This window comes from Protopterus annectens, chromosome 5.part0 (assembly GCF_019279795.1).
Source record: "Protopterus annectens isolate FY-2018-M chromosome 5.part0, PAN1.0, whole genome shotgun sequence".
Classification (NCBI taxonomy): Eukaryota; Metazoa; Chordata; order Ceratodontiformes; family Protopteridae; genus Protopterus; species Protopterus annectens.
The window spans coordinates 1,157,327,276-1,157,353,387 of NC_056735.1; the positions used below are offsets into that span (position 1 = coordinate 1,157,327,276).

Sequence of the window (26,112 nt, forward strand, 5' to 3'; positions counted from 1 at the left end):
TACTTAACTGGCAGAATTTATCCCAAGTGGCATTCTCAAAAGTCTGTATCTACCAAATGGTGTACTTAAAGTGGTTAACAATGAACGTTTTGCATCTATAACTGAAAACATAGTGGCATTTGGCATGAGAGTGGCTACTTCTTCTACTGTGTGCATCGGATGATGAGGATGTTTAAGTGCTTTGTTTAAGTCTCATGGATCAATACATATTCAAATATCATCTGAGCTTTTCTTATGAGCTACGACCATGGGAGATACCCATTCAGTCGGTTCTTCTTCTGGAATAATGTCACCCAAATTTACCATTTTGTCTAGTTTTGCTTTTACTTTGCTCTGCATTGCTACCGGAATCTTCCATGCTGGTCTGGCAACTGGGCTTAGTTTGTGGTTTAACTTCATGGAATATGTGACTGGAAGCTTGCCAAGCTGTTCTTTGAAAATATCAGCATATTCACAAAAAATGGGCTGTGTGAAACTGCCATTGTTCATACTTATATGGTGGACCTCTTTATTAAATGAAAACAGTCCCATTCTCAAACTGTCTCTGATGGCTAACAGTGACTGCACGTGTCATTTGACTATGTAAAACTGCAAGTCATAGCTGTTTCCAGCAGAATGGCATGAAAAAATTACTGCACCATTAGTTTGAATCTCTTCATTACCGTAAGCAACTAGTTTTGCAAACTTTGCTGAACCAAGTTTCTCATCAGCTCGTACTTTAACAAACATTTGTGCTGATATAACATAGTACTTAGACCCAGTGTCTACTTTAAGCTCTACAGGTTTCCCATTAATTTGTACAGCACAAATATTTCACTCTTCGCTGCCAACTGATAAACTACTGTATTAACTGTTTCATCAATCACAGAGATACCATCAACATAAAAAGTTTGCTCACAGCTTTCTATTTGATCTACTTGCGTCTTAGGATGCTCTCTTTTAATAAAAAAATGTGCCACTTTATACTTGCAAAGCCTTTTGAAATGATACCACTTTTTACATTTGTGACATTGCTCCCCAAAAGTTAAGCACTTCCCTCATTTAGGTTCATGGCTTCCTCCACAATTACAACAGCTAACAATAAGATTATTTGCTGTGGCCCCATTCGGTTTATGGTTAAAACTGGGTACTGCCACACCCTTTGGTTTATATCTGTTTTTCATCTTAGCTTTCTAGTGTACACTATCAACATTCATACTGGTAAATACTGAAAGCATACTTTTCTCATTAGTAGGCATTTTCTTGTGCTTTTCTATTAGCTCATATATTTGACAAATCTGTATGGCTTTGCTTAATGTTACATCACTGTCTTGAAGAAAAATCTTTCTCACTGCATCATTAACACCACTTACAAGCCTGTCTTTTATCAGCTCATCTTGTAAATCACCAAGTCTGCATGTTTTTGCTTTATTTCTCAAGTCAGTAATATATGCTGCTATAGTTGATTTCTAGTGTAAAATATGTGTCTTTCCATTGTAATATTCATTTGAGGGTTACACCTTTCTCTAAATTTACATTTTAAGTACTCATGGTCTTCCCACGTTTTAGTCTGTGTCACAGTATGGAGGTTCCCCCTCCCTGCATACATGGCAGGTGCATACAAAAATGAACGCTCCCTCTCAATGGCTTCTAAGCCAGCTAAATTGAGGAGTGTAAATGCTTTTGTATGTGTATCTTTATCAGAAAAAGCAGCCTGTATGAAAACATTGTATTCTTGGTCAAGCACTCTCCATTTCTCTGCAGTATTGTTATCAAACACCAGTGGTCCAATTCTGCAAACTCCCTCTGTCATAACAACAAAATATGTTTAAATGCAAGCATAGACCAGGTACTTATAATTATACCTAAATGCACAACAGTCTCTCTGAAATGGCTTTGTTTCAAGACTGCAAACACCGCAACTATTCTAGATACTTCGCATACTTCAAATAGCTTTAGTTAATGTGAAAAAGTAGTACATTGCAAAAAATGTGGTTGTTTCATCTTTTTCATATATTTTAAAGACTTAAGAAGTTATTTCAAACATTTCTTTAATTATTTTGAATACTTTTATCAATATGTCACCATTTCAAGCATTTTGTTTATCTTGGTAATTATTTTGAACATTTTGAATGCTTCGGCACACATTTTGTGACTGAAAAATAATTTAAATGAGTTTAAGTACCTTAGAATAACCACTAACCTGTTTGTGAGTTCACCCTTCTATATTTCTCCACTTTTAACTTTGTGCCTCATGGCTTATATGCTGCTTCAATTTCAGATCCCATTCTGACACCATGTTGCTGGTCTTGTGTATTCAAGAGAGACAATGAAGCTGTGTATGGGTTCAAGATATTTATTGTACATGTACACATCAGGAACAGTAACTGGAATATGTACTTAAGCTAAATGATTCACTCATTACTTCAAACTCACTCGCGTGTGCATCTCTATTCATGCCTGCATTCACCCTGACTGACTGTACAAAATGGCACTGATCTTGCACTTGCTCAGTAACTTATATGCATGCGCTATCTAGCTACAGTGGCTGACTAGGTTCAATACACACACTGATTTACAGAATGTATGCTTCACATGCTAGATGCTCATAGACGGATGTGATTCTGTTTGCATCCAACCAAGGATATTAGGAAGCCAAATCAACTGTTTGTATCGTTCTGTAAAGCAAAACTGAGTTAAAGCTTATCAAAAGTCACATTTTCTAAATGGCTGTCAGAATTAATGTTCTTTGTTTATAAAAACTGGGCTTACCCTTACATGCAAAAACCAAAAGGTCATTCTACATCCTTCATGAAGAGAGTTCCCATTGATGACATTTGTGCAGCAGCAACATGGTCCATGGTCTGTACTTTTATATCTCATTGCCAATTGGATGGGCAGTCCAGATCACATTCTTCTTTTGGTTCCACTATTCTCAGGAATGGACTTCCTAGATGCCACCTATGTGTTTTGCAGCTTGGGAATCTGTCCCAAAGGTTGAATTGGTTGAAAAAAGACAACATACTTTCCATAACGATAGAGAGGAGTTGTCTCATTTTCTTCTGATTCAATCTGTCTCCCTCCTTCCTACTTCCAGTATTGCCACTGACAGCTTTTGGTGACTGGACAAACTTCGTCTAAGACCCTGTCTTTGAAAATTTCTATTTTGTATCTGACTGTTGGTATTAATATATTCCCTAACTTTGACACCCAGAGTTCTTTCAGTCATAGGATGGACATAACATTTAGGGATATGCCAGCAAATTTAATCTGAGGTATTTCAGTGGAAAGGAGAGAATTATTGGTAAGGGAGAAGTCAGAGTCTCAGATCAACAGCTTTAGGAAAAGGTGCCAAGTTTGGGTCCAACAATCCAAAGCTAGAAATGGATGAAAATCAGACAGCATAGATCCATCATTATAGTAAGTACATAACTTTTTTTGTGTGTTCTCTAAATTGTCTTCTGTAGGTTTCAGCTGTAAGGTTAAAGTGTTCTAAAATGACACACTTTCACTATAGTCAACACTGTCAACACTGACATATTACTAACAAGCATGCATAGCTTAACTCACGAGCAGAGAAGTTAAAAACCTCTCCCACTACCAGTGGCCAGTTTATTTCTGATCATGCATTCTTTCAAATACTATAGTAAAACTGTCAAAGTAACCCCCTTTTACATTGAGGGAATAATTCAGTGCTGACCTTGGCATCTAGTGCTGCATTTTCTCCTGTACTGATCTCTTTCATACTATCACTCCTTTTCTTTTTCTTTATGCTCCGATGGCTCATACTGACACCCCCCCTCACCTTCTGTGGCTTAGTGATGATACTCGCTCACTCTGTTTCTCTCTCAGTAGTTTCTAGTTGTTTCACCTATGTTAATAGTTCTATTCTGTTTATTTCAAGCTGAATTTTAAGATCATCCAAGGGCACAATGCATGGTATTTAAGCTGCACACCTCTGTTCATGCCAGGCTGTTTCTTTGTTCAGTGAACTTAACTTTAACAGCACACAGAGTTGCTATTAAGTCTGTTGTGTCTTTCTTATTCACACCGATATGTGTGAGTCCTTCAATTTACACTCCTTAATCAATTGTGCTACTGCTGTCTTGGAATATTTCTCAGAGCTCATCTTGCTACTGTCCTATCTGCTGTATTTGAAAATATAAAATGGCTGTTGTGTAGTGTATACTGCTATATGTTTTACCTTGAGGCTATAAAGGTGCAAACACTTTTTGGTGACAACACTGTTTTGCAGACTGTAAAAGTTTGTTTCACAATATATACACACTGTTGCAAACCAAAAATGTCATGGCTAGGGATACAAGCCTTAAGTTCCAGTATGCTGTTACTATTGTGATGAGGGGACAGGAGTCATGGAAATCAACACCAGTACCACCAAAATATGCTTATATAAGGGATAACTGCTCTTAAAAGCATGCAGCAAATGCACACTACTGTCTTAAGTTATGACCAGCACATGTCACAGTCAGTTAAGCTGTATAGTCAGTTCCAAAACAGAGTTGTAATTGCTGACTCTCCAGGATTTCACCCAACTCACTTAATGATCACTCTTTTAATGAACTTAACCAACATTACTGAATGATAGTTGATGGCCAAACAGTATCTCTTTGAAAGAGTTGCACTATGTTAGGATGTCTTTCATCAAAAAAAATGAGATACCACACACAATCTTTGCCAAATGAGCATATGATAATTCTTTACTTTTAAAATGGATCTGATTACACATACATAATAGTGTTTCAGTTGCATAGCAAAAAGAAAATGATTAAATATGTAATAGTCTAATGAGAGTAAAACTCTAATTACATCTGTAGATTTTGCTTCTATGTACTTATGATTGACTGAAACCTCTGAATGTAAATAAAATCAAAAAAGTATTTAATCCAGTCATCTTGATGTAGCTTCCTATTCCAGTTAGGATTCCAACAGTCGAAATAATAGTCCCAGGGAATTCAGAAGAAAAAGAACAGTAGTAGCTCCTTGATGGTATGAGAGATATCCAAACACCTAATAACAGTCCCGGGTAACAAGAAGGAAAAAGTACAGCAGAGGCTGCATTGCTCTCCACAGTATTTTGTACACAAATAGAATCTCTATTTCCTTTTGAAACAAACTGAAGATTGCTCATGCAGTTCTTTTGAAGCTGATAGTGAGTAAATAACCATAAGCAATTTCATATTATTAAAATAAAGTTATGAATTCTATAAATCTAATGCAATATATAACTGCTCACATTTCCAAATCCAAAACAGCATGTATCATCTGGTAGCTGGCATCCACTTTCCTTAATGGTCTATCATATACACCCAGTAACATGCCCTGGTAATCAAACAAGATGAGAGGAGATGTCAGCATGAGTTGGCCATAGGAGCATAAAGAAAAAGAAAAGTAGAAACAGCATGAACGAGATCTCTATAACATTCACCAAGCACTTGAGTAGTACAGGAGAAAATTCGGTCCTAGATGCCAAGGGCACTACTGAATTATTTTCTCGGTGTAAAAGGAGGTTATTTTGACACTTTAACTCTACCATTTGAAGGAATATGTAATCAGAACTGAAATGACTACTGCAGAAATGTCTTGTTTTCCTAGACACTGCAAGCAGGATCCATCTTTGACTGACTAGAACCAGCCATGTCTGCATGACTTAGAAGTAATTTCACAAGTACAGCAAGATAGCAGGCACAAGCACATATTATCACATGCAACTGTAAATAGTGAGTAGTAGCTCACTGAGGTCTGTGATGTGCAGTTGCAATATGAACAGCCATGCAGGAGTGCCTTTCATGTACATTTTGACGTGTTGCTACTTGACGTGTGCCTCAGAAACAGCTTGCACATATATATATATATATATATATATATATATATATATATATATATATATCAAATACAGTACATAGAGCGATAATAATGTAGTACATAGACAGTCATGTTATAAGCACCAAAATGACTCACTGTGATATTTAGGAATACATTGCCATTTTGGTCACCTTGAGCAGAACAGTTGTGCAGAATGGTATACTGACTAGTAAATTTGAAAAGTTATTTTTTGTATGTGAATAGCTGGAGTTGTCTGGTAAGGAGCATATTATTTATCTTGACAGTTGTGGTTACAGTTCAGAGAACTGATACAGCAGTGTTCAGGTTTGCAAGATGAACTGGTGTAGTCAAGAAATGGTCTACTCTGCTTGAGAAGGATGTGTTCCAAATATATCCTGTACAGCTTCAATTGGCTCTCTATGACATATATAGGAGGGATTACTCTTTTCAGTAGCAATATATATGTATATGTATATGTATATATATATATATATATCTACAGTGTTCCCGCAAATGCTGCAGGAGACAAACTTTGCTCCAGCCTAATTTGGCCCTCGAGTGACGTATAACTTAGGGATGACTGCTAGTACTAACAGTACATCTTATTCATAGCAATAGTTGAAACTTAGGCAAAGGTGCGAAAGATAGCTCTTTTACATGCCGGAACCATAACTATGGCTGGATGAAGAAACTGGCTGCCCTGAGCTGAATCTGTTGGGGGGATGATGCATTTGCCAATTGGCCACAAGAGCAGTACAGTCATTCATTTATGAAACCACGAGAATCTGATGGCTTCATAAATGAATACGAATAGTGCGTTTGCAGTTATGCCTGAAGCTTATTGTGTGTTAGTAACTGTTACAAGGTGCTTGCTGCAGTTGTAGCAAACACTTTTTCCTCTATTAGTCGTCAACTTTGGGTTGAGGAGGGTGCCAGCCAGGGGAAGCTACCCAGGACACAAAATGACTAAGCCACAGCTCTGTAACAGTTATATTAAAGCAAACCCTTTTTCAGAAAAAAAAGAAGCTCTGTGTAGACTGTTAACTTGGGTCATAATTACTGTTATCTGGCCCACTTTATTCATCTTAACTGGACAAAACATGAATAAATACATACAAATCCTACTGTGCTTGAAATTATTTTATTGGATATGTAACTCATGTGCTTTTAACTTTTTGCAGCTGGTGTCCATAGTGGTAAGGTTTCATAGACATTCAGTGCTAGTCGCTTCTCATGAAGAAAAGTACCTTTAACTGAGTTCTGGTCATTTAACAACATCCCCTTTTCTTCTTCTAGCATTGAGATTCAGATCTAATTGTGCATTTGTCATATACAGAAGTTTAACACTGTATTGTTATTGTGCAACATTATCCATCTCATTAGGCCATTCAAAATGCAGTCATGTACCAGGAATTAGTATATTGTAACATGCCAGAGCTGCTAGAGCCTACATACTGTGAATATGTGCTTATGTAAATCAGGTACACTCACACTATCTGTGTATAGTCACAATATCTGTGCATACACCCTTTCCACTTAAAATAAATATATGCTGTTATATTGTCTGATGTTTATTAAAGAGTTATCTTGTCCAGGTGAGCCAAGCCAACAATGCTGGAAATCGTCAGCTCGGTAGAGAATTGCATTTTGCTGCAAACCCCCAGGCAGCATGGCCAATGTCTGTTGAGCAGAACAGCTGAAGATCAACAGTTATGGAATCAAGTATGGTAAGTCTTTGCTGCAGGACTTCAGTGTCTTGGAGGGGTGACACATTAGGGTAATCGGCCAGTGTCACTGCTGCATCCCAGCGACACAGCAGGATAAGGGGCCAGTGTCACTGCTGCATCACAGTGACACAGCAGGATAAGGGGCCAGTGTCACTGCTGCATCACAGTGACAGCAGGATAATGGACCAGTGTCACTGCTGCATCACAGTGACACAGCAGGATAAAGGGCCAGTGTCACTGCTGTACCACAGTGACACAGCAGGATAATGGGCCAGTGCCACTGCTGCATCACAGTGACAGAGCAGGATAATGGGCCAGTGTTACTGCTGCATCACAGTGACACAACAGGATAATGGGCCAGTGTCAGGACTGCATTGCAGTGACACAGCAAGATAATGGGCCAGTGTCAGTGCTGCATCACAGTGATACAGCAGGATAATGGGCCAGTGTCACTGCTATATCACACTGACACAGAAGGATAATGGGGCGGTTTCACTGCACCATCACAGTGACACAGCAGGGTAATTGGCCAGTTTCACTGCTGCATCATAGTGACACAGAAGGATACGGAGCCAGTGTCACTTCTGCATTACAGTGACACAGCAGGATAATGGACCAGTGTCACTGTTGCATCACAGTGTCACAACAGTGGGCCAGTGTCACTGCTACATCACAGTGACACAGAAGGGTAATGGTCTAGTGTCACTACTGCATTGCAGTGACACAGCAGGATAATTAGCCAGTGTCACTGCTGCATCACAGTGGCACAGCAGGATAATTGACCAGTGTCACTGCTGCTTCATAGGGACACAGCAAGATAAGGGGCCACTGTCAGTGCTACATCACAGTAACATAGCAGTGGGCCAGTGTCACTGCTGCATCACAGTGACACAACAGGATAATGGACCAGTTTCACTGCTACATCACAGTGACACAGAAGAATAATGGGCCAGTTTCACTGCTACATCACAGTGACACAGAAGGGTAATGGGCCAGTCTCACTGCTACATCACAGTGACACAGAAGGGTAATGGGCCAGTGGCACTGCTGCATCACAGTGACACAGCAGGATAATGGGCCAGTGGCACTGCTGCATCACAGTGACACAGCAGGATAATGGGCCAGTGGCACTGCTGCATCACAGACATGATTAACCAGATAAAGAGCAAGATAAGGTAGACTGAAATGGAGCAATCTATGGGGGGAAGTGACCTTCCATTGTCGGCACAACTCTCAAGAAAGTAAACAATTCCTGTTGGAGGCAGTGCAGCACATATTATCCCTAGAGGTGGTCTGGATGTTAGTGCTGGTTTGCCCTAATCTCCCAGTCTTTGCGTATGTGGGTGATACACATGGTTAGAATTATCTACCAGCAGTGTGGCTATGCTGTTTGTAAACATACTGATTGTAAGGTAGTCCAGCTGGTAGAATGCTCATTTCTGTTTATAGGCACCTTAAGGCTGCAAAGACATCACGACAGAAACTGAAGATACGCTTGGACAAAACATTTGCTACATGAAGACCCTTGCTCTGCATCCCATTATGGACTTCCTAATAGCATATTTCATTGCCCTGACCATGGTGCCATGTATGTACTGCATCAGTTGTTTGCATGGTATACAGATGCCTAAGGCTTGTTTAATGGCTGATGTCAAATACCAGAGGAGCATCCAATGATGATTTCAAATGACATGGTCATGATTTGCAGTCCAAAAAAATAATGGCACTGTTTGTGTCAGTTATGGCTTATGAGATGTCAAGATATCATCACAGGTTGGAGATATGGTCAGAACTATTAAGGAAACTAAGGCTGTGTAGGGTGAGTGTCCAACATCCCCAGAGTATGAAAAACCTACTGCAAGTGATGCCCACATACTTAATTTTATTTCTTTCCTCTTCTATGACTTTTCAGCTGACTTTTCTACCAGTGTGTCTAGAAATCTCCTACCTTGACTGAATAGCCACAGGTCAGTATCGAATGAAAAGTCCAAAGTCATCCACCGACACGTTCAGCGACTGGAATAACCACACATGAATATCCCAAGTCCAATAAGGTGTAAAGTACTCCAAATGGATGTGATAACCAGAAAAGCCGTAATTTGAAATACGTTGATAAACACACACTTTTATTAAACACAAATGGTTTAGCGCTTTCATCCAATCCCACTGGACTTAATCAGAACTGCTTGGAAATACTTCATTGCCATTCCTCGATAGTTCTGACCATATCTCCACCCTGTGATGATATCTTGATATCTCATAATCCATAACTGACACAAACAGTGCCATTATTTTTTCGGACTGCAAATCATGACAGGGGTCCAGGGAAGTAAATAGTGTGGGAAGAAATAGCCAGGGAATTGTTATGGCTGGGCTTGTATAGGCCCTAGGGCTGATAGCCTAGTATCAACCTATGAACCTATGAAGGCACATCTTTTATTGACTGCCAATCTTAAACCAAACACTATGATTGGATTCCCATAGATCAATGACAATTTAAAGTGCCATGTTATTAAACATAAATCATTTAAAAATACATACTAGGAAAATCTAGTAATGCATAAAAAGTATTGAAACACATGAAAATCACAACAAATAAAAATGATAAAACTTGTTGTATCAATCATAGCTGAAGCATTTAAAACTTAAAGTTGAGCAGCATGATATTTTAATACAGGTAAAATAGAGACACATTCATTCAAACCTTTCACCCCAGTAGCATACAACTTTAGCTGCCAGTATGGTTCTCTAAGTTCAACCCATGTCTCCCAGTCTTCTCCTCTCATATTATCTTGAGGGACAATTTCTAATATTCCAAAATGGAAATTAATAAAATTTTCACAATCCTGTACATGTCTATATAGGGCATTGTTGGTATTTTTCCTAGAAGTGGCGTACACATGCTCATATATTCTCTTCCTCAATTTGCACTCAGTCTTGCCAGCATAAAAACTGTTACATGTTTGGCAAATTGCAATGTGTATCACCCCTTTGGTGGCACAATTGCTATGAGCTAATCTTACAAACTCCTCAGGTTAAACAAAAACTGCCATGTTTTTATCAATAATATAAGGGCATTCATGACACATCCCACATGTTTTCGTTCCTTTCAGATTTACACTAGTTGAGCTTGTCCCTTTGCCTGTTTCCTCATTTTGAGCCATTTTGTAAACAAAATGGGGATTAGGGCCAAATACTTTATATAAATGCTCATCCCCCTTAAAAATATTTCAATTTTGTCTCAAAATTTTCTTAACCTCATTCGGCTTGTGGTTAAACGTGACCACCCTAGCATGTGAAAAATTGGTATTGGGAGATTGTACTTGATCCTTCTGATCTATTACTACATGTACACTATCCAATAAAAAATTGGGTTCCATAAGTAATGGTATAAATCTGGTACCCCATAGGTTCACCACTTCATTAATGGTCTTACTTAAAAAATTGTTCGGGTAACCTCTTTCTAGGAACTATAATCTAAGAGTTTCTATTTCATCTCTAAACAATGAGCTTTCTGAAGACATACTTGCAGCTCTAACCAACTGCCCCTTGACAGTGTTCTTTTTCATATGGTATGAGTAGCAGCTGTGATATTCCAAAAAGCTCTTCGAAAATGTAAGTTTCCTATATACTTTGAAACATAATCTGCTATCCCTTCCAGTTTGAAAATAGTTATATCTAAATAATTGCTTAAATCAGTACCGTATTGCTCCATGAATGATAAACATGAAGTAGCATCATTTAAATGAGATAAAAAATTATCGTGTGTGGTTATTCCAGTTGCTGAACATGTTAGTGAGTGATTTTAGATTTTGTAGTTTTGTGTTTTACACATTTTTCACCACTTTTTGTTTGTTTTGGAGTTTTGTTACGTAGTGGTGACCATTCGAGTGAAGAATATACCACTATCATGGAGAGGCCGGGTGGTGTTTCAGGAATCCATAATTTCGGAGGAACTGTATCACAGAATGTGCTCCATAATTCAGAATAGCGTGTCAGCTACAGTCAGGGAGAATGGACTCAATTAATAGCACTTTTGTCTCAAAAGTGCGATTCATTACAGGCTACTGTTGAATCACTCCAGAATGGTAGTAATCATTCCGTTCTCAATACGGCTTCTCAGTCTTCTTCCGGTTTGCAGATTTTGAATGGAAAATCGGCAGCTGCAACAAACAACATGGCTAATAGTGACAACCACAGATGTAGTGTGGACCTTCAAACACCACTCCAAACAGTGCAAAAAGACACAAGTTTATTGTAAAGCGCTTTTCGTCTCTGTTCTTACAGAGACTTCCTCAGACAAATTTAAAAAGAAAACGTCAATATATTTAAATCAAACTTTAAAAATTTACATGACTCCCAAACACCTATCATTCACCAGAATGCATTCGAATAGTTAATTAGGCTCATTAATGAGTTTGTTCTCAATTAAGGGCGGAGCTTTTTTGTTCAGGCAGTAAACACTGCCCACATTCTACTATGTAATTGCACCACTATTCTCCAAGACAACTTGCATAATTCAACACAATATTACAAGATGAGATATCAAAAACATATAACCTTACTGATTATTAAATAAAATTCTAAAAGTACATGACCGAAGAATAAAATAACTTTTTAAAACAGTTCTTGAAATTCCTAAAAATAAATAACAAGTAAAAAATAAGAACACCCATCCAAAAATACATTCAGACTTATATGACAGTTACTTAATATGCCCAGGTAGTGCAGCTACACTATTGTTATGAAATCTAACTAATAAAACATGGTACTTACGTATTATCGCAACCAGATTTACAGAGTGGCAGAAATGGAAACGTTTCTGCGAAAACATGCTCCTTAACCTTGAAAGGGGTGTGTAAGCAAGTAAGTAGTAGTGGGTCACAGTGGATATGGCGGCCAAAGAGGAACAGCGGTCAATTTTTCTGATCCTGGGGCACATGTCTTGTTTGTTCTGCAACCTGTACAGTGCTACACTCCATCACAATTCCCACATTCCTGAGCACAACCTCAGCAAAGGCAAGTTATTTAGGGACATACCATCTAACTGTTCAGGGGCAGTACTCCTTGAAAACACAGACGCCTGTAACAACTACTGAGTAACGGGACAGTGATCCCTCACTGACTGCTACCTTTCTCACTAGCGGAGCTCCTGTGCCAGGGGTGTCAGATCTTTTCCTGCTTCACACAGACAGTTCTGCTAATCTGAACCAGTCACAGTACTGGCAACATGTGCTATAAATGCTGACTGATTCACACATATCCCCCAAAATGACAGTCAATGATGAGACAGTGTACATGTAAAAGTGTCTGAAAGGGTCGGCTGTCTTGTGGGGAATGCGCTGACTTTCATCATGATGACTTCTAACTTTAACTATGGCTGAGAAGCACCGCTCCTATCTATAGATCAGGAACGGACACTCCCCAGAAAGATACATTTTCACGTTATACCTCTTTGTATGTCAAAACCACTTGGACACAATAGTGGTGAAGAGTTTACACTTCCCTTCTTAGGTTACCAGACATCGTTTTGCACAAACAAGAGGAATTGTTTGACTTCCGAAATCTGGTTGCGATAATGCGTAAGTACCTAAAATATATGCTACAATAAGTTACTTTAATCCCAAGTCCTAGGACATAAAAAAGTTACACTAGCACGGCTATGAGGACAAATATACAATTTAATACATAAATGAAAACCAAGAAACAGTTTCCACACCTACTACAAATAGTAGTAAAGAGTATGGCATATATAATAATAATAGCGCCATCATAAAACTTTTTCTACAGACACATAATAAATGTAGAAAAATAAATAGAAATAGAAAAATGAATAAATAAGTAAGGGGAGCCTCACTACAAAGTATGTTGATCTATCTAAGTAAGCTCTTCAATTTTAAAATACACTTTATTGTATAGTTTTCATTTAAACCGGGTTGGTGGCAAGCTTGTGTACGTAGTTGCCACAATAATTCTAGTCTGTCCAATAAAAGTGCATCAGGCCCTCCCCTTATATCGGGAGGAATGCCATCAATAATCCTAAATTTGAAAATATGATTTGTATGTACTCCAATGTGTCTAGCCAATACGTTCACTTGGTTATTTCTTCTGATGTTATACAAGTGTTCGTATGTTCTCTCCCGCAGTTTTCTATCAGTTTTGCCTATGTAGAACGCGGAGCAAACCTGACATTGTGCTAGATAAATTACTCCCTTCGAGTTACAATTGTATTTGTTCTTCGTAGAGTAATTTCTTCCTCTTATAGAAAATTTTTTACCTACCTCTATGTGTGCGCAATAATTGCACATACCACATTTGTACATACCCTGACTTCCTACACTAGACTTTTGTTTAGATGTCTCAAGAATAGTTTTGAGGTTCCTTCCTCTTGTAAATACTACTTTCGGTGTACCCTTTAATCTACTTGTTATAGTGGTGTCTGAACTGATAAACTTCCAGTTTTTATTTATAATCTCTAGAATTCTATGGATATCAATACTGTATGTTGTAATAAATCTAATTGTGTCCCCCTGCTTATTGGACTTGGATTCAGTTCCATTAAGCAGGTTTTCTGGAGTTTGTCTACTGTCTGCACTCAGTATGGGTTTGTAAATGCCTCTCAATTTTTTCCATGCACTTCCTGCACTAATTCCCTAACCATGGTTCTAGGGTATCCTCTTTTTGTAAACATACTTTCCCACGTTTCACATTCTAATATAAATTCACTGTTGTCAGATACCATCCTTGCAGCTCATACCAGCTGTCCTTCACTACTGCTCATTTTTGTGATGGGGGATGGCAGCTAGTATAATACAGGAATGAGTTGGAATATGTATCGGAAGCTGCAAAGCAGTGATTATCGTAATCCTTTCTCAGGTCAACATCTAAATACGAGATCCTTTTAGAACTGAAACTATAAGTAAATTTCAAAAAGTTAGTTGTACTATTCAGGTACTCAATCAGGTTTGATGCTTCTACTTCTCCCCCCTTAAACAACACAAAAATGTCTTCCAAAAAATGAGTGCAAATACAAACAATATCCCTGAATTGTGTTTTTTTTTGTACATGTACTTCTTCTCCGAATAGGCCAGAACTAAGTTCAAGAAACTAGCTCCAACTGGGGACCCCATGGCTACCCCCACTTTTTGCAAGAAAAACTTCTTGTCAGATGTTATATAATTATTTGATAATATAATATCTAGAAGTTCACCGATGAGGTGTATTTCAGAGTCTGGGGCCCCAAGCTCCAATAAGTTCATTGTTTGGAGTGGTGTTTGAAGGTCATTGTTTGGAGTGGTGTTTGAAGGTCCATACTACATCTGTGGTTGTCGCAGAGTTTGTCTTGTGGAAATTTAGTTTCAACATGGCTAATAGTGTTATTAATGGGGCTAGTTACACAGATTTTGGAGAAAGGAGAGTATTTGACCTACACGAGTGGTTCAAGAAGGGCTTCTCTTTGCAAACTAATGGTGCTATAAAAACATTTTCAAGTCTGCAAAGTGTACTTGATGAATTTAAAGCTAAGATGCTTAAAGTCCACACTCTTCAGATGGACAATTCATATTTGACTGAATGTTTGCGGCTTAAGTTAGTTCCTAAGGGGTTAAGGGTTTTCAAATACCCCAAGGGCTTAGCGGCAGGAACAGATGTACATAAAGAAATTCTAGAAATGTTTGATAAATTTGGATTTGAGTTGATGCATTTTATTATTAATTTTAATAACAAAAAACTTGCATTATTTAATGAAATGAATTATTTAAATAAAAAAATACCGATGATTTACTGTTTGAGCAATACAAGGGTAAATATAGAGACATTTTTGATACAGTTGAGTAGCAGGTATGTTTAAATTTAAAACGTAAAGAAAAGTTGATCAGAGACAAGGATGATTATGCCAGACAGAGAGCATACTCCCTGCTTCCTTTCCAGAACAATACTAGCATGGTACATGAGGAAAATTTTTCTTGGGAGGGTCCACCTGGTAGGATAGATGAAGAAGTAAATGATGAGGGTGTATCCAATTTTAATGGACAGGATTATAAACAAGAATATCCACCCCTCAGGAGATCTGAGAGGTTGGCGAATAAAAGGGGTAATAACGTTTTTTAGAAGGTCAGACATACAATTACAGGGGACGGAGGAGGGGGACATTGAGAGGGAGAGGGGGAGGGAAGAGATTTTGGAAGAATTAGGGACTAATATTTTTAGCCCTAATCAGACTAATGTTGATTCAGACATTATAGAAAGTCATGGTGGTGCTATGGTAACCCATGTTACACACACATGCACTTCTCCCTCTTTAGGAAGGGTTTTAAGTTTGTACCCATCCCCAGATCTAATATAGTGGACCCCTTGACAGAACGTAGATTGTATACTCAGAAGTTACATTTTATGACTTACTTTGAGAACAAATTACCCATTGAAAGTACAGTTCATATTGATGGTAAGGTAAATAAGAGTACTATGTGCAGTAAGTTGAAAAAGAGGAGTTTATTTAACCCACCATTAAATTCTACTATTGCAGCATTTGAAAAAGTGTGTGAGAAAGAACTTTTTAGGTTAAAATATTCCCAAGGACCAAGATTCTCCAACCTTTCAAAAGAAGAAAGGGTTATTGTGGGAGAAATAAAAAAACAACCATTCTATCAGAGTAATGAAACCTGATAAAGGCAGGGGAATAGTCTTAGTAGACAAAGAAGATTATTATGTGAGAGCTGTCTATAATCTTTTACAAGACACCGAGAAGTATAGTACTGTTTTTAGAAATTAAATATTTATAGCTTATAGGAGAATTGATTTATTTTTAGAGGAAGCGTTGACACAGGGTGTTATAGATTTAGCCTCCTATCATTTTTTTAATTAATAAATTTCCTTGTGTACCAGTGGTATTTGGAATTCCAAAAGTCCACAAAGACATTTCTTGCCAGCCTTACAGATTAATTGGTATGTGCTAACAACTCTAAAACGTACCCCTTAGTTGTGTTTATAGATAGGATGTTGAAGGACAGTATTGGCACAGTGGTACATATATTAAGGGATTCTTGGGATTTTTTTTATCAAAAATTAGACCCTTTGTGGCAGAAGTGGGTGATAGTTTTTCTACTATCGACATTGTGGATCTGTTTACTTTGATTCCTCATGATATTGGGTAGAACTCTTTTCAGAAGCTATTAGAAAACTTACATCTTTTGATAATGTAGCTGTTAACTTTTTGGTAGATCTTACGGAAATAGTAATAGATTATAATTCTGTAATGTTCAAATGTGAATATTACAAACAGATAAAGTGAGTCACTTTGGGGTAAGTTGTGCCCTCATTTATGCAAATCTAGTGTTGTTCACTTTGGAAAGAAAAATCGTATCATCTAGTTCTTATGCTATGAATTGGTACTGCTACTACCGATTTTTGGATGATATATTTATTTTTTTGAAAATTCAAGATGTTTTGTTTCGCAATAATCAAAAGGTGCTACAAACAAAGTATTAGTTTAGGGGTGTGCATACTTATGCAACCAGCTTATTGTACGTTTTTTATTTATTATATTTTTCCTCTAACAGATTTGTTTTTCAATTGAATAGTACATATTATAGGTCACATTGAGGGTGGGAAAAGTTTTGAAATGATTTATTGTGGTCTCATTTTTTTATATCACGAAAATCTGGCATTTAACAGAGGTGTGTACACTTTTTATATCCACTGTATGTCCCCGTCTTTCCCACCACAGAGAGGTGAGCTTCCAGAATGTCATCATTCCTTTCTCCTCACCCAGCTGCACCAATATCTGGTCGATTAATTGAACATGGGACATGTATCATAGTCAGGGCTCCATCTGTCTGCACCGAGAAGCCTGCAGTATTGTCTTCATTCACTTTTGCTTTAGAATTTTCTGGACTAAAGCTTGGTCATTTAAACAACTCGCAAATGGCATATAACATTTATACATTTTTTCATTGAGTTCAACAAGCTGACGGGTCATTTTTGGAGATAAACACAAAACATGTGAACTGCAGTATGAATTACTGTGTATGTCGACACATGCATGCATCCAGAAAAGTGTCATGTATAGATGCTTAGGGAGAGGAGATGGACACCTGTATTCCACAATCAGGGTACTCGGACAAAACCTGTTCTGAAAGTGTAAACTGAAATGTGCCTCCTGCTTGACTGCTTTGTTGTAATTAATTTCTACATGAGATGGAATATGTTTGCCATGTTGATAACTGACTGTATCCAGTTTTGTAAAGAAGATAAGATTGTCGTTTGTGGACAGGCTACATAATCCATTGCATGTTACATTAGGTCAATCATGGATTGTATGTGACTAACACTGTATTCCAGTGTTAACAGACACATGTGTCTCCAGTATTCAGCTCTTGTCATGCAGACAGTGACATAAGTTATTCCGACTGCAGTGCAGAGATTAGTACAGATTGAATCATGCATACTGTGGGAGTTTCTATTTTGTTTCATCATTTCTATTCCTACAGCAACCAACACAGCTATAAGCATGCATTGTTTTTTTAGATTTCTTAATTGTGGTTGTCTGTCCTAGGTTTGTCACATCACATGAACAGCTCAGTTTCTATATTTGTAAATTTATGTCTTTTTGACCAGAGAATGTACATTCAATTAACGTATTCTAATAAGTTAAGGAAACCACAAAGGGTTTGTATACTGGACTAACTTTGCCCATAACTTTACAGACTTACTTTTTTATTATGATTGCTGGCTTCATGTGTTAAACATTGTAACAGCCCTTTCTGAGAATGCTGCTTTTTAGTTATTCATGTATGTTTTTCTCCAGCCACCTAGCCCACACATTTTACACTAGGCTTTTATTGGCACTGCTATATTCTGATTTATTTAAAGTGCATATTGCTGATCTCCTGTTCAAATGAGAGCTTCAACACTTAATGCCACTTTTAAAAATATGAATGGTTTATTTCAGCATGGAGTAGTATTTACTGTTGAATGTTATCTTTCTTTAACGTTTACTCCTCATTTGTTGCTGTCATAGGTTCATAGGTAGGTACTTGGCTATTGGCCCCAGGGCCTATATAAGCCTAGCCAAAAAGGTACCCTGGCTTTCACCACCCAAGAAAATTATTTTCCTGTGCCCCTGTTGAGCAGAGCCACAGAGGTGATCCCTAGGGTGAATTTCCTATTTCCCATCCAATCATCAAGATTTTTCTTGAAGAGTGCTAATGAGGAGCTTTGTTTGATATAGATAGGTAGTTTGTTCCAGAGTATGGGAAGTCTCTGGGACAGGAATCTATCCCTCCACCATGTTCTGTTTATTCTGGTGACAAGGTTTAGGTCCCTAAAGCGTATAGCTCGGAGGGACTGGGATTTCTTTAAGTGGAGCATGTCCAACAGCTCTGGGTTTGACATAGCTTTGTATGTTAGACAGAGATCGCCTCTGAGTAGGTGATATGTGATGGAGTAAAGCTGGTGTTTTTTGAGATGGTCTGCGTAGGACATCTGTTTGAGGCTGGTAATCCTCTTTGTGAGGTATTTCTGCAGCCTTTCCAGTTGTTATAGATGTCTTGCGAGGTACATACCAAAAGGGGCGTTGTACTCTATAATGGGTCTAATGAGTGACGAGTAGAGGGGAACAATGTCCTCTTTTTTCCTGGATGAGAAACCTTTTGTGATGAGGTGTGCCATGTAGAAGGATTTCCTGACTACTGTGGCGATGTGATTATCAAAGGAGAGACTGCTGTCCATCTGTGTCCCAAGGTCTCTTATCACACTTTCGGTGTTAAGTAGACTACCACCTATGTGGTAGCTCATGGGTAAAGAGTTTTTACCAAAGGGGATGACAGTGCACTTTTTGGCATTGAGCTTGAGGCCAGGGCTTTAACACCAGGTATCTGTCTCAGTGAGGCCCTTTTATAGGATGTCCACATCATTAGGAGTTTCGATTATGACTTCTAGTTTGCAGTCATCTGTGAACTTCGTTTGCCGAAGACCTTCCGTGTTAACCTGGACTTCAGAAAAGTAGATATCAAACAGGAGAGGGCCCAGGACTGAACCCTGTGGTACTCCACTTGTCACTGGTCTGAAATCAGATATGGAGTCTGCTACTTTCACAGTGTGGATTCTGTCAGTGAGCCAGTTGGCAACCCATCTTGTGACATAGGGATTTGTACCTAGTTTAGTGAGTTTATCTATAATTCCAGAGTGGGGGATGGTGTCATAAGCCTTGGCGAGATCTAGATAGGCTGTGTGAACCACCTTACCCTTGTCTATGGCTTTGGTGACTGCTTCAAAGAATTCTATCAGGTTTAGGAGACATGATCTGCATTTTACAAACCCAAACTGGGTGGGATCCAGAGTTTGGAGATTACCAATGTCTTTGTTTTATAAGTTCCATGATGATATGTTCCATGGCCTTGCAACCAGGCTCATTAGGCTAATGGGGTGGTAGTTCCCGGGGTCCGTGGTGGCTCCCCCTTTATGGAGTGGGATAACCGTTGCTGTGCGCCATTCAGTGGGCACAAAGCCTGAGGTGAGGCTATGATTGAACTTAGTGCTTAGGTGGGGTGTCAGTTCATTCTGTAGTTCATGTAGAACACAGCCTGGGATGTTGTCAGGTCCCATGGATGCTGTGTTCTTGGCTTTGGAGAGTGTGGTTTTTACCTGTGCAGCCGTGATTACAGGAACGTTACATTCTTCCAGTATAGAGATGGGCCCTTTAGGAGTTGAGAGGGGGGTAAAGTTAGCACTGAACCTATCTGCCAGGATTTTGGCAATATCAATTGGTTCTGTATATTTAGTGTCATTGTGCTGTAACTCAGAACAGACCTGGGTGTTGCCATTGAGATTCTTGACATAGTTATAGAATGCTTTGTGGTTGTCTTTTGAATCAGTGGTGATTTAGTTTTCATAACTAGCTTTGGAGGATTTTATGAGAGATCTCAGCTTCTTACTAAGACTGACCAGGGAGTTCCTCCAATCATGGGATTTTACTCTTTTTTGCAACAGTTTCTTTCTCCTGTCCTCTTTAAATGATATTTATTTTGTATTGCTAACTGGCTTATTTCCACTCAGCCAAAGGCTTTCTTACAAAGGAGACTCCCAGAAGAAAAGTTCTTCATTAGAAATGCATGAACTGTTTTCAACAACCAGTTGGCATAGGCGGATTGTTTTTAGGATGTGGGGCAAAACTGATGCAGTGAATGGATGAAGATACTGACTTTACCTGAGTAGAAAGTTCAAGTGTACTTTGAAGGTGCATAATGTAAATACTGGTAGGGGTAGTGGGCCACTTACCCAGCTATCAGCAATGCCATAGTCGCTGTCAGTCTCCTGATAGCTGACTTGTTCTGCTCTTAGACATGCACGTTTTTCAGCAGGGCATGACCATAGGACAACATAACAGGTCTGTCCAGAAGTGACACTGCTGTCTTGCTATCTTCCTGTGCTGCATTCCATTTGAACTAAAGTCCCACAGTTCCAGGCATGCTGTATTGAATTCTACACCTACAGATCTAACCAGCTACTTTGGCCATTGGGACTATCTGAAGTCCACAGTACTGAATGTAACAGCAAAAGTCAGACACATGTTTCCATATGTGACTTTGCCACTCACTTCTTATTGGTTCTTGATTACTATGGGTTCTTTCTACTTCTTGTGTATAATTATTTAACCTATTACATGTTGTAGAACCGGTGCTGCCAAATATTTGGTATAATGAAAGGCAATGCAATGTCATAGGGTTTAAGAGAATTAAATAAATAATCTGGACTTAATTTAATTCAGAATGCCAGTCTGTCAAAATTTCTTCATTGTCCTCTGGTAGGGTAATAGATATGCATTTACAAAATGATCAGGATAAGTGAGATAAAACTTGCATTTTGCATATTAGGAGTCTTGTTTATCATACAGATTCATGAATTTTGACATAGCTACATAACTTGCTGTTTAAACAGTTTGCTACATCAGTTTTACTTGTGTGTATTTACAGATATATGTAATTTATTAATTCAACAGGTAGGTGTGCTGTTCCTAGCACATTTTTCAGCCTTTAATAGGGACATATAACAGTATAAAGGCTAGCAATAAAATAATTGCAGTGAATTTTCAGTAATGCTGTAAATAGTTATAATAATACTTTATTATAAAATACTTTATTATTATTAACAATAATACAGATAGATAGTAGGTGCTTACAGAATGCATTGTAGTGTTGCAACAGAATATTTTGCAAACTTTTGCACTGTTTAGCAAACTTTTGGTATTTTGTGTTATTTCCATTTTCTTTAAATTAGTATGTTCTTGTAGTTTAGTATTTATAAGTGATGCTACAGAAGGTAGTAGTAGTACCTTTTGTAGTTATAATTTTGTATTGTACATTAAGTAATGTTTAAAGACTCAGCAGCACATTCAGTTTCTGTATCATACATTAAGTGATGTTTAAAGACTCCGCAGCACATTCAGTTTCTGTATCATACATTAAGTAATGTTTAAAGACTCAGCAGCACATTCAGTTTCTGTATCATACATTAAGTAATGTTTAAAGACTCAGCAGCACATTCAGTTTCTGTATCATACATTAAGTAATGTTTAAAGACTCAGCAGCACATTCAGTTTCTGTATCATACGTTAGGTAATGTTTAAAGACTCAGCAGCACATTCAGTTTCTGTGTCATACATTAAGTAATGTTTAAAGACTCAGCAGCACATTCAGTTTCTGTATATACATTTGTTTCTGCACAGTAGTGTTGCAGAGTGTTTGTTGTGATAGGCAGAAAGAGTTTTTTTTCTGGAGATGTAACTGTTAATTATATTATTCATCTATTTTTGATGTGTTAACTGCAGTAAAGCAGTGATTGAAATGCATCCACAACATAAAATCTGCAATATAGTTTTTATGCATTATAAATAAGGACACGGAAGTTAAAGTACAGTTTAGTACAATAAGGTGCAACTGAGTAATGACATAATTGTATACTCAGAAGAGAAATGGGGCATGTTGACAATATGTACAATATGTGGGATTTAAACTTAAAACAGGAAAAAAAAAGCAACTGAGAAGAATAGGTTTTTTGGTGACTAGATATAGAGAAGAATAGAAATTTGTAGTCTGAAGGAAAATGAGAGTTAAACAGAGCAGGAGAAAAACATATTTAGTTTGATAATAAAATCCACAACCAGTAGCCCGCACTTGGATGTAGGATATTTATTGAAATAACATTGAAGTAAAAGTAAAAACAACTAACAAAATGGTTAGCAAGGCCGGTTAAGCGCTTTTGTCATAGAGACATCTTCAGAACCATTGTAGTTTGAAGGAAAATGAGAGTTAAAGAGAGCATGAGAAAAACGTATTTAGTTTGATACAGAACAGATAAGGAACGTTAATATGCTGCACTGCTAAATCTGTTTTTGTGACTATGTCATACTAAATTGAGCTTAGATGTGGGTGCACATGTTTGTATCTGGCACAGAAGAACAAGTACAGCAGCGTTAACCACCCAGCTTTGTGAAGATTGACTGTAGATGATGGCCCCTGTTGATATGACAAAACAACCCCATGTATAAAAATGGGAAAAAGAGATTGTGGATGGGTCTTAACATCAGATGAAGTTTTATTGAGGCCTACAAGTGTAATTTTATTTTGGTATACAAGTGCTAAATATATATGTGCATATGTGTTAACTAAAATGGAAAAAAGGACAGACAAACCACTCAGTAAAAACTGCAAGAAAAATCCAGCAAATCTAGAGTTTTCACTGTGTGATACCTTCAACCTTCAGTAGTGGGGGCCTGTGGAATATATGCAAATGACCCCTTAAGGACATCAAGTGTTTCAGCTACATGGCTTCTAAATGTCCATGACTTTTTTACTTTTTAAGTCTTTATTGTTACATTCATAGCTGGCCTTAGGCATAGGCCAACTAGGTGGCCGCCTAGGGCGGCGGTCTAGCAGGGGCGCTTTTCCAGTATTTATTTGGTGTAGGTAGACTAGGATGGGGGCACCAGTAGTGTGGTGGGGGGCACCATGAAGCCCTTTTTCCTAGGGCACCAATTAAGGCCGCTCCTGGTTACATTCAGGCCAATAAAACCAAACCCCACTAGCTGTGGACATGCATGTTTTGGCCTTTTATTGATCTCATCAGCACATCATAAGTGGATAGTTTGGCTGTACTTCAGAAACATGGGGGTCTTTAAAACAAGTAGATGACCATGGTTGGGTTTTTCTTGCAGTTTTCACTAAACATGGAATTATTACTGATGTCTACAAGAGGGCTGTGAAAGTAGTGATTGTTAGCCATTCTTATTGAAGCAGCAGTAAAAATATGCCTGTTTAGTCTTAGACTGGGTATATTCAGTTTTATTTGTAATATCTTGTGGAAAGTGATTTCATTTAGCATTTAATCTGTCACTTACTTCACTTTTAGGTAGCAGTCTTTGGCTTATCTTCATGTTTGATGCTGGAGTGGGGGCTTATTTTGTGTTTCATTTGTACCATAGATTGTGTTTTTGTATGCAGAAGAAGTGATATGCAATATCTCATTCTACTCTAACTTAAACTCTCTTGTGTGATTTTTGCTACAGAATCAGGAACAATTAAAGGAAGAAGATGACACAGACTGCATTATCAGTCATGATGAACTCACAGTCAATTATGAAGCTGGCACACCTGCCTCAGATCAAGGTTCTTATCCAGGGAATGAGAGCACAGGAACCACAGACAAGGAAAATCTTACTGAAGGAGACTTGGGCCTTGCAGAATATGACTTTAGAAGAGAAAGCCCCCACAATCAAGGCACAGGCCATCCCATGGTTTGAGAAGTGTATGTAAATGTCAACATAAGGGAGTAGATAGAAAAAGAAGCCACTTTAATAACCAATGTGTGTGTGTGTCATGGGAGCACCGTACAAATGGTAGCTGTGAATAATGTTGACAGTTTTTCCCATGCTGTCATGAAATGTGTTTACAGCCTCACTGCAGCTGAAAGATGTTATGAAATTTTGTCAACAAGGAAGATCAAAAAAGGCATCTTGACTTAGTTTGGGATCCATGTCAGGAAAAACGAGAAAGATCTTATTGTTAGTGCGATAATTGGACACTTTTGTGTGCAGTGGTCTGCAGTGGGAAAATAAATGTGTCTCTTCACATTAGACTTCTGTTTCTCATACTCTTGTAATAAATATTTACATGTTCTTGTCATATGTTTTCTTTTAAAAGTGTTCATTGTTAGAATTAAAAAAAAAATGAAGTGGGCATTCTGACAGTAAGTTTGTTACACGTTATGTATGTAAGTTCTTGTGTACTGAAGTGTTGCATAGTTACAAGTTCTATTCTGAGCATTTTATCTTTTTTTTTTAATTACTCCCACTGGAGTTATATGCTTAATTTAGATATGCAGTATTTTAACATATCATCTGTATCAAAGTCATATTTTTTAAATATTGTTTCAACAGTTTTTTTTTGCTTTGAGTTTTAAAATGAATTTCAATAAAAGAACAGTTATGAATATCTAGATGATTTCTACAACTATTTATTTGTTTATAATAATAATGGTCATACTCCAAAGTCTATTTTCACAAAATATTTATTTAAGATGTGATAAGTTATAGCTACATGGATACTGTAAAATCTGTTCCCTGTCATAGCTTGACAATCCAGTGCCATTTTAGAGGATTATGAAATGTTAGCATTAGCCAGTTTATTCTTGCAAATATTACTTAAGGGATAGATTAAGTTTTGATTAAGAGTTGTGCAAGTGAATTGCCTGCATTTAGCTGAACTGGTTGATTAAACAATTTTCTACAGACTCTCAGATTTTTTATGTGTTAAAAATGCAGGAATTATGCTTGTTTCATGACAGATTTATGTAGTGTAATACTTTAGAATGAAAATATCTGTTAAAATGTCTGGCATTTACTGCTGCACAGTAATGTTGGTTGTACAGTTCTGCCCTGCATTCCTTGAACCTAGTAATAATCTGTTATCCTACTTTGCAGAATTTGGCTACTTATGGAAATTCAGATCATGTGTGTCCTTTACTTCCATGTGATCGAGGAACTTTTAATCATGGCTACTCCCAAGACACTTCTTTTTCATCCATTTACTACAAACCCAGGTAGAACCCCTATGACTTGTAACAGTGCTTGCAGCTTGTTAGTTGGGCAGATAGACTGGCAGGAAATGTTGACCCTCACCTCCTCCTCCAGGACCTGTCTGAGAGCCCCAGAGCATAGCTGGCCTTAGGCATAGGCCAACTAGGCGGCTACCTAGGGTGCCACTCTAGTGGGTGGAGTAGGGCTTTTTCCACTATCTATTTTTTGTAGTAAAGAAATGGTTTCTTTAGTACAAAAAATAAATACCAGAAAAGTGTCCCTGCAGTGAGAGAGACAGCCTAGGGAGGAAGTACTGTAGTTTTTGCATTTCTGTTTGTATGGTCTTTTGCTCCTACTGCCCATGACCTCCAAAAACAATGAATTGAGTAGGTCAAAGGTGGGACAGAGAAAGAATTCAAAAAATTCAAAATGAGAAGTTTGGTAATGGTGCGAGGTAAATATATGTGTGTGTGTGTGTGTGTGTATATCTAT

At 37.9% G+C, this 26,112-nt stretch overlaps 1 protein-coding gene across 1 annotated transcript in view; it reads left to right on the forward strand.

The window, feature by feature from the left end:
• Positions 1-25,040, forward strand: part of SLC9A9 (solute carrier family 9 member A9) — a 3,618,317-nt gene extending 3,593,277 nt beyond the window's left edge. The window contains exon 19 of the mRNA XM_044071972.1: positions 24,112-25,040. Coding sequence (XP_043927907.1) covers positions 24,112-24,345 — 234 coding nt within the window. The 3' untranslated portion in view covers positions 24,346-25,040. The remainder of the gene's footprint in view (positions 1-24,111) is intronic.
• The last annotated feature ends 1,072 nt before the right edge of the window (positions 25,041-26,112 follow it).